General features: G+C 39.2%; 1 protein-coding gene across 1 annotated transcript in view; it reads left to right on the forward strand.

The window, feature by feature from the left end:
- ENPP3 (ectonucleotide pyrophosphatase/phosphodiesterase 3) overlaps positions 1-15,778 on the forward strand; it is a 98,779-nt gene that overhangs the window by 63,971 nt on the left and 19,030 nt on the right. The window contains exons 16-20 of the mRNA XM_004609092.2: positions 5,475-5,541; positions 7,057-7,144; positions 9,257-9,432; positions 11,281-11,332; positions 12,631-12,785. Coding sequence (XP_004609149.1) covers positions 5,475-5,541; positions 7,057-7,144; positions 9,257-9,432; positions 11,281-11,332; positions 12,631-12,785 — 538 coding nt within the window. The remainder of the gene's footprint in view (positions 1-5,474; positions 5,542-7,056; positions 7,145-9,256; positions 9,433-11,280; positions 11,333-12,630; positions 12,786-15,778) is intronic.

A 15,778-nucleotide genomic window follows, 5' to 3' on the forward strand; every position in this document is an offset into this window, starting at 1 on the left:
CAGCAGAAACTGACATATATTACAGATAACATTTTAAAAATTAAAGATAACAGACATAATCTACATAATAAGAATCTGTATCCCAGCAAGATGGATGACAACAATTATAATTATGTACAACAACTATTGCACTAGAGTCAAGAAAGACGTCGTTACACAGCTCAGGTGCTGATGTCAAACAATGCTTCCCAGCTCATACTCTGGCTCTATTTTTGTTTTCTTGGTTTTTGTTTTGGGGCTACACCTTGCAATGCCAAGGGTTTACTTCTGGTTTGTGTTCTGGGATCACTCCTGACATGGCTCATGTAATTATATGTGTCGTCAGGGATCAAACCCAGGTGGACTGCATGCAAAGCAAGTGGCTTGCCTGCTGTACTATGTCCTGGGTACTCTGGCTAGATTTTGAAAACCCAGACCAGGTTATGTTAAATGAGATGCATACAGCAGGCTCACCCGTGCAGTTGTGCATTCTACGTATTCTACAGAGGCCTTCAGGCATCAGCCAAGAAAATAAGAAGGGAAATGCAATCCTTGTCCAGTGCGCTAAGCCCTAGGGGACTGAGTCTGCCAAAAAAGCCTGGGTCTGCTTCTTCCTGAAAACATTTGGCCCAGAGCAACTGGGACACTTTTAAAAGTCTGTAACACCTCAGAGACAAGGAAACAGAAAGATTCTGGTTTCTAGGCAGAAGGACTAGACTTCATCAGTTGCAGAAGATTCTCTAGTTGGGGCTATAGGGTGCATGAAGCTGCCTTCTGTGTGAGGCATATTATCTTCATAACTTAGGCGTGAAGCTTAAACTGTCACAAAAGGAGGCGGCTCTGTAGTCCGTGTCTGGGAGTAAATATAATGACATTTGCTTTTCAGATAACTTAGTGCAGCTGCCAAAAGAAGGAGGGTATTAAAAGAGTGAAGGGAAGCCCATTAGACGAATACGTCATGAGCTGTTCTTCATAAATGATAGTCCCAATCCAGGTTGTATAGGTCGTGAGGTGGTGGTGGTGGTGGTGGTGTGTGTGGGGAAGTGAGGGGAGAAATGGTGACACCATTTAGGTAGTATGTTATCAGGAATGTCTGTATGGTGAACCTATGACTTGGATTTTCTAGGATGAAAGAAATTTTTCTATGTTCTATTTCTAGGATAATAGCAATTTTTCACATTATCCTACATTTGTATTCATTAAAACTTGTGTCTTCATTTGCAGAAGTAATAGTGTGTGTGTGTGTGTGTGTGTGTGTGTGTGTGTGTGTGTGTGTGTGTGTGTTTTATATGGGGAGGGTCGGAAGTTTAGAACAAGGATAACCAACTAGGCAGTTTTTTCCGGTTAGAGTGATGAGGCATGGGAGAGGAAAGAAGGGAATGGTGAAAGTGCTACAGAGCACCGGAAGGACCTGACAGCTGACTTGGAATAGGGAAGGAACTCTTGTTTATCTCTAATATGTGTCCTGGACCCAAGCAACAAAGAAACCAGATCTTGGTTTTGCCTTTACTAATTAGACAGGGATAAAAATGATTTACCCATGGATTTTCTTCCAAAGGAGTTCACATAGTACTTGGGAATTGAGCTAAAATATTACCCATAAAATCAGCCCATCTTTTCCAAATGTAAGCTTTCATTTTTCCCATATGTAATTCCCAGAACCAAACAAATTGGGTGGAAAACATGAATATGAGCAATTAGAAAGAGCATATTTCTAAGGTTTTTCACTGGGAAAGCAAGAAAATAGAGCTTTTCAAACTTTGTTTTTAAATAAAACTGTGATATTTACAAAGGTTTTATTTTTTCTTGCTTTGCTTTTTGGGTCACATTCAGCAATGCACAGGGGTTACCCCTGATTCATGCACTCAGGAATTACTCCTGGTGGTGCTCAGGGGACCAATTTTATATGAGATGCTGGGAATCGAACCCAGGTCGGCCACGTGCAAGGCAAACACCCTACACACTGTGTTATCGCTCCAGCCCCTACAAAGGTTTTCTCAACTTACTTGGCTCAGGAGTTGAAAATATTTTTAAAACTATTTTTTTTCTGGACAGAAAGATAAAGGATCAAGTTTAGAAAATTTATCAATGATTTGACTTAAAAGATTTTCTTTTTTTGTTAGTATGTATTCTAATCTTTCACACATAATATAAAACTAAAACATCCCCCTAATGATTCAAGTGTCTGTATAACTATAATCTATACAAAGATAAAAATATTTAAAATGAGTTTTATTTATGGAGCTAGAGATAGTACAAAAGGTAGGACTCTTGCTTTGCACAAGGCTAATGTGGGTACAATCCCTGGCACCTGTTATGGCACCGTGAGCACCTCAAAAAGTAATTCCTGAGTGCAGAGCCAGCAATAAACTCTGAGCATTGATAGACCTGAACCAAAAACAAAAACAGAAAAGTTTTGCCTATATTGACAGTTTTATTGCAAGTCAGATAAAGACATGAGATGAAACCTTAGGATAATCAAATTTAAACTCCTTGTAACAACTTCTCTTGTTACAATTAGTAAATCTTTCCTTTCTTCTCTCTATTGGGTATTTCAGTGTAGTCATCTCAGTGTTGAAATTCACGAATCACGAAAATCCCGTTAATCACCGATTTCTCGGGTGGGCTCAGTAACCTCTCATTTCTTCCTTTCCCTGAGATCTTAGAAGTCTATCTCAACTTGGCCCTCCTAACGATGTTGCACTGGGGGCTCTCCAGGGTCAGGGGAATGAGATCCAGCTTGTTACTGGATTTTGCATATGAATCCACCATGGGAAGCTTGCAAGGCTGTCCCATGTGGGCAGGAAACTCTCAGAAGATTGCCAGTTACTCCCAGAGGGAGAAGTAGGCTACAAGATATCGCTTCTGGGAGCTTGCTTTTAAGTCTCTCTCTGGATGTTGGCCATTGATGGGATTACACACACCTGGGTTCCTCTGCCGGTACCTTCATGCATGAGGCCTGTCTGCACGTGTAGAAAGGAGCCTCCAGCATGGCTGCAGCTAGGTTCCGGTGGTCTTCGGCCGCCGGGAGTTCTGCTTGGGGTGGGGAGGGAAGCTGGAGCCCATCCCCTCCGAGGGGCCCCTGGGAAGACAGCCAGGCGTGTGGGCAAGAGACTCTCTTGAAATTCATTTTATTTTATTTTTATTTTTTAACCAAGACCTCTTGAAATTCATTTTCTTTAATTTTTGTTTTTTAAGCAAGACTTACAAAATTGTTTATAATGAGAACTCAGACCTGAAATATTCCAACATCAATTATACCCCCAGTGTAAACTTCCCTTCACCAAAATCCTCAGATACTCTCCTATCCCCAGACTGCCTTCTCAATGGGCAAAGTTTTAAGTTTGGTTACTGTAGTTTGGGTTTCATACTTATCATGTTGTTTGCTCTGTGGTTTATAATATAAATATATAAACAACCAATGAGTCTGAGTCTCCTGCTTCTGTTCCTGTTTCCTCCCATCTGTCTCTTACCTCTCGGATTGATTTTCTTCTCTGTCCTCATTTATATATTATAGGGTCCAGGGTAATCTAGGTATCCCTAGATTTGATATCTTGCATTACATTGTCCTGTGTATGCCAAAGATAATAGAAATCACCCAATATTTGTCCTTCTTCTATATTACTTCATTTAACATGATATCCTCCAGTTCCATCCAAGTTGTAGCAGATGGCATGATTTCATCATTCTTGCAGTTGTATGGTATTTCATTATGTATTTATACCAAACCTTCATTATCCATTCATCTATTGTTGGATATCTGGCTTGAGTCCACATCCTATCTATTGTACTAAGTGTTGTGATGAATAGTGGTGTTTTCAAATCCTTTGGCAGTATGGGGGAGGGACACACCTGGGGATATTCAGGGATCACTCCTGGAAGAGCACAGGTGCCATATGAGGCTCCAGGAATTAAATCTGGGTCTCAGTCACACATGCAAGGCAAGTGTCCTGCCTGCTGACTATCTGTACAGACCCTGTATGTATTCTTTTGAATGAATGTTTTTGTATCTTGGGGATAGATACCAAAAAGTGGAATTACTGGGTTGTATGGCAGCTCTATTTTTACTTTTCTGAGAAATTTCCATGAACATTTCCATAGAGGTCGACCCAGATAGCATTCCTACCAGCAGTGAATGAGAATTTCATTTGTTTTCACATGTCCACTAATACAGATTATTCCCATTTTTTTCATATATGCCATTCTCAGTGATGTAAGATTATATCTTATTGTCATCTTGATTTGGATTTCCATAATGGAAAGTGATGATAAGCATTTTTTCATGCGCCTATTAGCCATCTGTCTTCTTCAGAAAAGTGTTTGTTTATGTCCACTCCCCATTTTTGGATAGAGTGGTTGCCTTTTTGTTGTGGATCTTTTTGCGTGCTTTACATATCTTGGCTATTAATCCTTTATCTGAGTGTGAATACTTTTGCCCATTCAGTTATGTATCTTTTAGTTTGAGCCAGTGTTTCTTTTACATGCAGAAAAAGTTTCCATTTGATGTAATCTCATTTGTTTTTGGTTTCATTGCCTTTGTCAATAAAATTAATTTTTCTGCTCTGTGATTTATTTTAATTTAAGCTGAACAAGAATCAGTTATAAACATTTTAGTCACATTTTAAAATACTAAAATTCTATTTTCAGTGAACCTAAAACCAAAGAAAATCCTGTGTGTGTGTGTGTGTGTGTGTGTGTGTGTGTGTGTGTGTGTGTCTCGCACACACCCTGAGAAATAGGGAATTGAAAAGAAAGTGAGAGAAATATTTGCCAGCATGGTGGGTGGGGGTAGAGCAGAGTTCCTGGTCCGTGCTAAGGGGGTTCGGGGTATTCCCTGTCTGACTTTGCCAGCCAGGTCTGCAGTTCAATATGAGGTTTGGAGGATGTGGTGCTGTCTTTGACCTGCAGTGCAGAGAAATACCTGAGCCACTCCTTTGAGGCTGCACTGGGTAATGTCTAGGAAGCACGTGGTGCTGGGGATGGAATCCTGCACTGCCAGATGTGGGTTCCCACTCCTAAAATTTACATATTCATTATTATGTTGTCTGTGTCAGATTAAGAAAATATATATATATATATATATATATATATAATTTATTTAGGTCCTCCCAAATAGTGGGTCTAACCATGCTCAGAGGTCACTGGGTTTGAGGGAGGGGCCATCCATGTGTATGGTGAAGAGGATGAAGTTAAAAACTCAGAGGAGAACTCAGGGGGGTTTGTGCATGCTGGATATACCCCCTCAGACCCACTCTACCCTCTGCTATTCCACTTCAACTCAAAGGTTTGCAATTTCCATTTATAGACTCATGAATTTTCCTTTTCTTCTCTCCTTTGTATTTCCTCTGTGGTATGAATTTAAGCATGAACATATTTATGCTAAGAAAACAATGACATAACAGCAGGAGTTGCATTAAAAAAAGTCATTAAAGCCCAGTTCAAAATAAGGTTTAGCATAGAGCTGTATTGATCACAGTGTTATTATTTCTCCATAGGAATAAAAATTACAGAGCCTGTGGAGGAGGCCATCACGGTTATGACAATGAGTTTAAGAGCATGGAGGTAATTTACTATCTTTTTTTATCAAACAAGTATTTATTGAGTATTTGCTTTGTGATAATGTTCAAAGTCCTGAATAAATCGATAAATAAAATAAAGCTCCCTGACCTCAAGAAACTCTCATCTTAAGAGGGGAATATAGAAAGTTGGCATAATAAAAGAGTAAATTATTTAATGGCCAAAGGGTCGGTACTATAGAAAATAAAGAAAAGTAATTCAGAGTTGTTGGAAGCAGGAATGCTCACGGTTCCTTTGGAGGTAGGGTGCAACTTTAAGTGAGATGAGGAGGGCAAAATTCATATTGGTTGAGTGCAAAAAAATGAAACCCAAGTACTGAGATCAAAGTACTTCTACTTAAAGAAATTGAGAGAAAAGGAATTACTAGCAAAGGGAATTAAACGTAGTACCAGTGAGGAAGGAAGGAAATAGAAGGGACTGGTTTCCTTCCTTCCTGGTGTTTTGGAGTGTACTGGAAGTCAAGTGACAAATTATTCAAAATTATTCAGAGAATTTCATGAATAATATGACTAATAACCCTCAACAGGTAAGTTTTGTGAAATATGCAACCTAATTGTCATTAACTTGTCTAGTTTTTGAGTCTCATTTGACCAGACACACAGACATACACAGACACACAGGTACACACACACACACACACACACACACACACACACACACAATGCCTTCTTAATAGAAAAAAAAATGATGTTATGCTCTTTGTAAATACACTGCTTCCTACCACTATTATGATGAATTATTTATTTTTGTAATTATTTGAAAATTTCCTGGAGTCAGAGAACTTTTCCATTAATTTGGGTACTATCTGATAATTGATTTAATTGTTGCAAGAAAAATATTTGCCTCTAATTCTTGCTGATATTCTTGGGGAAAAGTGTAACATATGTAAATAATATGCATACATATTACCAGAAAATCACTGATTATCAATGCTTGGTACCACTAGTTATTTTAATCTAAAATCATTCAGATTTTATAAGAATTTATTAGCTTTAATTAAATGTAAGTAAAAATACGTCAATCTTTTCATTCTAAAAGTAGAAAAGAGACTTATTTGAGAAGATATTGGGTTAGTATACATGAAGCAAAAAATTAATGTATCAAGCCATTATTTTTTGTCATGTATTGAGCAATGATATGAAAGAAAAATGAAAAGAATATATGACAAAATATGATGCATTTCTAATTTATATGTCTAGATGTTGTAAGATTATGCTAGTACTGGTTGTCCATTCGTATTTGTTACTCTTTGAACCAATGGATTGGAAGTACATGAAAGCATGTGGATCTACAAGTAAAGATAGTTGGAATCATATTTTTTTTTGAATTGGTAAAGCATCATAGGTGGAAACAAGTTAAAGCTCATTTTCAAATTCGAATAGAAATACTTAGAAAGGACTGAAACACAACTGGAGTTTTTAGAGAAGGAAAGTCATGTCTCTTCCATTTCGAGTTTGAATGTAGGTGGCATCTAGTAATGGTTTGATTCTTACCACGTAGGCTCTCTTTTTGGCACATGGACCCAGTTTTAAAGAGAAGACTGAAGTTGAACCATTTGAAAATATTGAAGTCTATAATCTAATATGTGGTAAAGTACATTTAAATTCAACTGCAAAATGTGGCTACTATTTGAAAAAGTACTGATTGTGAAATTGTTGGTAAATTGAATCTCAAATAAATGTTCTGCATTAAGAGGAGAGGAAATAAAAATATGAGATTTTTCCAGTATGGATTGCACCCAGTGTTGCTAGGGGCCTAGAGTCACTTCTGGAGACGCAGATACAGTCCATGTGGGGACAGCAGGGCCTGAGTGCTCAGGGGCTAGAGGATACATAAAATGGTGTTTGGGTGTCTGATGGTGTGGGGAATAAACTCAGGGCCTTTCATGTGCTCTACTTGAGCCATATCTCAGCCCCAAGGGAGAAGTTTTATAAGTGGCAATTATTCTACTATGAATAACTTTTAGTTTTTCTAGGAGTGATAAGGACTGGAGCAATAGCACAGCAGATAGGGCATTTGCCTGCATGAGGCTGACATAGGTTCGATTCCTCCATCCCTCTTGGAGAGCCCGGCAAGCTACCGCAAGTATCCTGCCCGCATGGCAGAGCCTGGCAAAATATTCGATAAGCCAAAAACAGTAACAACAAGTCTCACAATGGAGACAATACTGGTGCCTGCTCGATCAAAATGATGAGCAATGGGATGACAGTGACAGTGACAGTATCAGTAATGATAAACATAAGATCTCAGTAGACCAACTTGGTTACTGTCTGGTTATCTAATTTACTATAACTTAAATAAATAAGATTACATGTCTAACATTAAAAAGCAGGAGAAACATACTTGTATGTGTGAATATCATAGCTAAAGTGTTCAACAAAGAGGATGAGAAGGACAAAATATAATTAAAGAATGTGCTGTATCATCATCATTATTGTTATTATTATTATTATTATTTTGCTTTTTGGGTTACACCTGGCGATGTACAGGGGTTACTCTTGGCTTATGCACTCAGGAATCACTGCTGGAGGTGCTCAGGGGACATTATGGGATGCTGGGAATCAAACCAGGGTCAGATGTGTGCAAGGCAAACCCCCTACCTGCTGTGCTATTCATGCAGCCCCTGTGTTATATCATTATTAACTGAAATTCTTGGTTCCCAAGACTGAATGTGTGGTCAGGACTGCTGGCCCCTTGGAAGAGGCTTAGAAGGATCCATATAGGATTAGAATTCCAGGAGAAATCCATCTGATTGTATTCAGCAAGAGTCTCTGAAAAAGTTATTCTATAAAACACTTGTGTTTTATTTTTATAAAAAATCAGAAAAACTATCACCCTATTAAGTAAAATCTGCTAGCTTATTTTTTAAATATTGGTACTTAGAGAAATGTCATATAATTAAATAAACATATGACAGTTAAGATTGTTAATAATTTGGGGCTGGAGCGATAGTACAGCGGGTATGATAGGGCATTTGCCTTGCACACGGCCGACCGGGTTCGATTCCCAGCATCCCATATGGTCCCCTGAGCACCACCAGGGGTAATTCCTGAGTGCAGAGCCAGGAGTAAGCCCTGTGCATTGCCGGGTGTGACCCAAAAAGCAAAAAAAAAAAAAAAAAAAGATTGTTAATAATTTAACTTTGTTAAGTTTGTTTTTACTGAATGAAACCTCTGCATGCAAGAAAACATAAGGGAACATGACAGATGCAGAGGGAAATGGGGGGGGGGGGGTAAAATGATAGTACAGCGGGTAGGGCATTTGCCTTGCATGCCGCCAACCTGGGTTCAATTCCCAGCATCCCATATGGTCCCCCGAGCACAGCCAGAAATAACTCCTGAGTGCATGAGCCAGAAGTTTCCCCTGTGCAATGCTGGGTATGAGCCCCCCCCCCAAAACAAAACAAAACAAAACATAAGGGAAATGGAAATGGGATCATTTAAACAATAATGGTTTTCTCTGGAAGAATAGAACCAGTTATGGGACTTCCCATAGCTCATTCACAGACACTATTCAATTCTCTAGACATGCTCGTGATGATGACTCTGGGGAAATGATCCTAAGCTGAGTGGTTACCCATGACTGCATTACAGCAGAATTCACTGAAGGGAGCAAACAGTAGCCATTCATTTTCTCACATCTCTTTCTTAACTGTTGTCTTCCAATTTAAAACTACTTTAAACTTCTTGTTTCAAAACAGATCTTCTACGTATCCACCCAGCACCCAACAATGGTACCCACGGTAGTCTGAACCATCTTTTGAAGGTGCCTTTTTATAATCCAGCCCACGCGCAGGAAATGTCAAATCATTCTGTTTGTGAAGTTCAGTCTCTGAAGCCCACAGATAATCTAGGATGTACATGCTCTGAATTACAAGTAAGTAATGAATCATCCGGAATCCTGTAAAGGGGCAAGCTAGTTTATAACCTGGTTAGCATGCAACCAAGGTAGCTATATTCCAGCTTTAACATTTGGCCAATAAATGTATGTGATCTGCTGAACCTTTCTGGAAATGAGAAGAATAAGATCAAATACGTGGACATGTGGGGCTGGAACCATAGCACAGCGGGTAGGGCATTTCCCTTGCACTCGGCCGACCTGGGTTCAATTCCCAGCATCCCATATGGTCCCCCAGCACCACCAGGAGTGATTTCTGAGTGCATGAGCCAGGAGTAACTCCTGTGCATCGCTGGGTGTGACCCAAAAAGCAAAAAAATATATATGTGGACATGTTTTGAAAACTAGAAAGTCCTTTTCAGAAATTTATTCTTTTGTGACCTAAGTGATACCATTGAGAACCATTCAAATTGTGGAGCTTTCTCTGATGTCCCATCAAAATGAATTAGATGATCAGATTTGGTTACTTAGAGCAGAAAGAACTGGAGAAGTGCACTTGTGCGATCGAGTAAATACACACCGTATGGTAGGTTCTGCGAAGGCTACTCAGCACTCTAGGTGGGAGGTGTCCCTTTGTGTAATCTGCTTGGAGTCAGACCGACAGGCAATACAGGAAAGGTCTTCTCTTTTTGTGGATCAGGGCCAAGGCTGAGTTTCCTAGCTGGAATTCAGATCCTAAGAGACTTCCAGCATGAGATGCCAGTGCTAGGAAGGTCCTCTGATGGTCAAGGAGTGAGAACCTGAGATCAAAAGTTAAGGACCAGCCTATCTATGAAAACAAAAGCATGTGAGTGGGTGGGGCTTGGTTTTCAGGGGGATTTTCAGAGTCCAATTATCTGAAGTTCTTTTAAGCTAAAAGGAAAACTTGCATCCCACGTTGATTCCAGGGATGCAAATTTTGTTTATATTTATTTATCTAGAGCTAAATAAACATCGGCTTTCTCAAGTAAAAGTTATCTCATAGCTCAGAGTCGAGGGAGAATTTTATGTTCTCCAATCTTCAGAATATTGTGCCACATAAATAACTCACCAGAAGAGCACTTAAAGGACAAAAATCCAGTCAAAATCAAATCCACAGTGATGATTAGTGTAAGGATAGGAGCTTCTTATCTACAGCCGAAGATAATGTTAAGCAACAGTCCCCTTTAAAATGATATACTAATTATTGTAAAGTAGGTGTTTTGTCTCTCATATCAGAGATAAAGAGTTTCAGAAATTGTTCAAGGTCACAGAAGATTTGTCTGACTGTAACCCCCAAGCTCATCTTTGTAAAAGATTAAAAAAAAGGTCCTTGTAGGGCTGGAGATACAGCCCTTGATCGTGGCCAACACGGGTTCAATCCCCAGGACCTGGTTATGATACAATACCCAGCCCCAGAAGTAATCTCTGAGTACAGAACCAGGAGTAACCCGTGAACACTGCTGGATGTGGCTCATAAACAAAATCAAAAGTTTGTCCATCAGCTTCTGCATTTCCTGTGAGCTGATTAAAGATCCAGAATGACTAGGCCCCCTGAACTCAAGCTTAAAGACTCAGAATCTGCTTTTTCACAAAATTTCAACAGGGTTGTATGCTGTTTCAGCCTGAGAAGCACTGGGATGTCATCCCAACATAATAGCTGGTTCAAAACACTGTGATCAAAACGCTCTGCTCCAATATCAGAGCTTCCATACCAAAAATACTTCCATACCCCCCCAAAAAAAAATTACAGGGAGAAGTCATTGTATCTTCTTTATATGTGATGACCACAGAAATGACTTTATCCGCCTTTAAAAATATGTGTTATAATTTGCCTAAATTTTGCCTCTGTCCCACATTGTCTTGCAGACTGCTGACATAGAACGTGTGAATAGAAGGCTAAATCTCACCCACAATGAAAGTAAGTTAATGGAAAACATGTTAAGTCTTTGATGTTCGGGTATAACAAAACAATATTGCCTTTGAGAAGTATCCAAATTAAACTGAAAGACACTTTGGAGTGTAAAGATGTTATTGCTAGAATGCATGAAGAAACAAACAAAAGTAGCATTTCCTGACTGTAATCTGGGTCAAATTATTTACCTTTTTTGGCGTCTCATCTTTATCATAGCAATGTTATCCACCTCTTGTAGTTAAGCTTGAATTAATCAACAGGAAGAATTTAGGGCAATCTCTGGCCTTGACAATGTAGCAATATTATTATTGCTTATTACACTTTAAGTGTTCTTGTATTAAGCTTGCTACGCCTATTTCCTCATTTATTAAATGGAGATGTCTACTTTTTAAAGTTATTAAATGAGGTGACATATGTGTGCTCTGAGAATACTATCTGGAATATAGTCACAGTTCTGTAACTGCAGATAGGTTGTTTCAATACTCTAATAATTTGCTGAATGTTATTCTGTGGCATAAAAGTTTTGTAATCTTTTTAACCAGCCATAAATAGTCTTACAACTGCAGACAATTGAAAATTTGACAGATTTTGGCATAGCTTCTAATATCTTTTCCAAAGTAGGTCTTTGTTACAAGGCATATGCTTTTGCATTTGAGGTCTTTATCTCTTCACAGTGTTATGTTAAATTTTAATTGCTTGACTAAACTAAGCTTGGATTTGTAATCTGTTTTTTGATTGATTGTTTTGATTTTGGTTTGGGGCCACACCTGGCAGTGACCAGGACTTACTGATTCTGCATTCGGGGATCACTCCTGGGGAGCTCAGGGTACCACCATATGGGGTGCCAGTGATCAAATGTAGGTTGGCCGCATGCAATACAAGCACCCTGTCAGTCTATTATCTCTCCAGCCCCTAAGTTTTTTGTTTTTTGTTTTTTTTTCTTTTTGGGTCATACCCAGCAATGCACAGGGCTTACTCCTGGCTTTGCACTCAGGAATTACTCCTGGCAATGCTCAGGGGACCATATAGGATGCTGGGAATCGAACCCTGGTCAACTGCATACAAGGCAAATGCCCTACCCCCTATACTATCGCTCCAGACCCCCAGCCCTTAGGTTTTGTGATTTGTAGTCATAGTTTTCAACCTCAGGTCATTGAAAGAGTTAAGACATGTTAAATATATAAAATACTTATGAGAGTACCTGGCATATTATCAACTCTTATAGACTGGTAGTTGCCATGCATAGAAAAATTTGCTAATTCTACCAAATATTTTAATTTTGTTTTATATCATTTTTATTTTAGAAACAGACACAGAAAAACTAAACTTGCCATTTGGGAGGCCCAGAGTCACGCAGACAAACAAGGAACACTGTCTCCTTTATCACAGTGAATACATCAGTGGTTATGGAAAAGCTTTTAAGATGCCCATGTGGACATCATACACAGTTCCCAAACCCGTAAGTCTCTGTTTTTAATCTACATAGGTTGGTGGAAAAGAAACTCTGTAGTAATATTCTAAAATTTGAATTTTAATTAGCAGTAGAGAACTCAAAGGAAGATTACTGACCTTCAGCTTGTAAGTCAATGTTCCAGATGTTCCGTAAAGAGATTTATAGGTGTTCTGTGAGCGTAAAAGAGGAAAACTGTTCTTTTCTCTGAGAAATTAGGAAGTATTTACAGGTCAGTTATTCAAAAACTATGACTGGTAGAAAAGAAGATTTAAAAAAATATTCAAAGAGAAGTGTGCGGCATTCTTGACTACTTATGAAGAAGGCTGTACTATTTTTTGATTATATGAGAAGCAATTTGCTTCCTGCAATGTATTAGGGCAGGCACAGTATGAATAAGGCGATGTTACAGAGCAAATGGCTAACCAAGTGGCTTCCAGTGCTTGGGGGATGGCAAGTAAGAATATAGCGCACCAGCCACCAGCTGTCTTCAGTTTTACAGCTCTTGAAGCACACAAGAGGTCAGCAGCAACCCCTGCTTAGGACCAGGACGACAGCATCTCTCTTTGAGTCAAGCTGTTCCTACAGCTTCCCGCAGACAGCTCCCTGGGCAAGCTTCTTTCCAGCAGCAGCTTTTCCACTAGATTTCTTGCTCTTCCAGGACCTGTGCTTATATGCTTTCCTCTCCCTGCTCCTGTGCCCGGTTGGTTATGCCTGATATTTTACACAAGGGTGTATCACTGTCATTCCCTTCATCGATTTACTTGAGCAGGCACCAGTAATGTCTCTATTCCTCCCAGCCCTGAGATTTTTTTTCTTTTTGGGTTACACCTGGCTGTGCACAGGGGTTACTCCTGGCTCTGCACTCAGGAATTACTCCTGGCGGTGCTCAGGGGACCATATGGGATGCTGGGAATCAAACCCGGGTTGACCACATGCAAGGCAAATGCCCTACCGGCTGTGCTATTGCTCCAGCCCCAGCAGTCCTGAGATTTTAGCAGGCTCTCCTTATTCGTCTTTCCCAATGATTGAAGGCTTTTTCAGGGTCAGGGGAATAAGACCTATTGTTACTGTTTTTGGCATATTGAATATGCCACGGGTAGCTTGCACAAAAGTGTAAAACTAATTAATCTGAGTTGTTAAAAACAGTCAGATTATTAAGATAAAGACCAATCAGCTCACCCAGGTGGTATATGTATATATATATATATATATATATATATACATATATATATATATATATATATATATATGAGCAGCCCCCACCCCCTGCATGACACACACCCCCTTCTTCACTTCTGTTGCTAAAGTAATCCTTTTCAGAAGGATCAAAAGCTCAGATCAGACAGACCTGGAAATTACAAGTGTGAATTGTCAAAGGTTGTTCTAGCCCGAAGATAAAAATCTAAAAATCCAAGGTTTGTTGGGGGGGGGGGGCAAGCGATAGCACAGCAGTGAGGGTGTTTGCCTTGCACGTGGCCGACCTGGGTTTGATCCCCGGCATCCCATATGGTTCCCCAAACACCGCCAGGAGTGATTCCTGAGTGCAGAGCCAGGACTAACCCCTGAGCATTGTTGGGTATGATCCAAAAGAAAAAAATAAAAGGAAAAAAAGCCAAGGTTTGGGGGGGCTTGTGTGTGTGTGTGTGTGTATGTGTGTGTGTGTGTGTGTGTGTGTGTGTGTGTGTGTGTGTGAGCACCACATGCTCGCAATGGTGGTGGTGGTGAATCAAACCCAGTGGGGGCCCCAGGGCCATTCCTGGTCTGTATTCAGAAGTTACCCCTAGTGGTGCTTGGAAGAATCGCCTGGTATCAGCAATCAAACCTAGGTGGTCACGTGCAAGGCAAACACCTACCAATGGTGTAATCTTTCTAGCCTAAGAATTCAAGTTTTAAATCTTCTCCCGTCTTCACTATCTGGCAGACTACCTTTTTCATAAATGGCTTCCACAGGAAAGAAAATGTTAGATTCCACTTTGCTCTATCTACAAAACTATTTGCTCTATCACTGGTGAATTTATACCTAAAGTTGAACAGCAAGTCCCTATTTTCCCTTTTGCTTAATTTTATGATTTCAGAGAAGGATTTCTGAGGTCATGAGAATAAAACTACAGAAAAATTGATTCATTTGTTACGTTAACTTTAATGTGTGACAAAAAGACAAAGTCGTGAATAGGACAATGTATGTTTACATTGTATGTAAGAAACAAGCAATGAGTCTCCAGAATAGAAATTATGATCCAGTATAGTGAATAAAACAGTACTATTAAACAAGCAAGTTACAAGCTGCTTGGTTAATAAATGGACGAATATTATGCGCCAAGCAATGAAATCTTATTAGCAACCAGAAAAATTTAAAATAATATAAAAATCAAAGTCAGCCCCAAATCAGTCTGAACATTCCCTCAGGCAAGGATGGTTTTATTTAGTGTATCCCCAGAACAATAGAGCTGCCAGTAAATGCTTATTAAATGAGTGCGTAAGATGAATTAATTCCAACAATTATTCTACGTACTTAAAGACAAAGAAGTACTTTGAACTAGAGGGGTAAATAAGTCATTAGGAAGCTTTCTTGTCAAGAAAATCTTAGTAACTTATATCTGAAGTCTGTAATGACAGGCTTCAATTAATTATTCTTGCTAAGAGTACAGATATGCCAACTTTTCTTTATTGGAACTGATTGGTTGTATCTGGCATATTTCCTCTTTTTATTCTAACTGAAAACTGGTAGAGAAAAATAAGTACGTTTATCCCAGTACTAATCAAAGCTTTGTGTGCTCAAAAAGTCAACTCAGCTGCTGACAATGGTTTAATTGTGGCTAGTAGTAGGAGAACTCTAATATTGCTTCCCAGTGTGGGCAAATATTTCACCAACAGTGACCTCAGTTCATATGTGTAGTAAGTTGCATATTACTTTCTTAAAATGAATAATGTTCAGTTATTTGTGATTTTTTTCTAACATACTATGACATTTCAATGTGAAGTTATTTAATCCACAAAAT

This window comes from Sorex araneus, chromosome 4, assembly GCF_027595985.1.
Source record: "Sorex araneus isolate mSorAra2 chromosome 4, mSorAra2.pri, whole genome shotgun sequence".
NCBI lineage: Eukaryota > Metazoa > Chordata > Mammalia > Eulipotyphla > Soricidae > Sorex > Sorex araneus.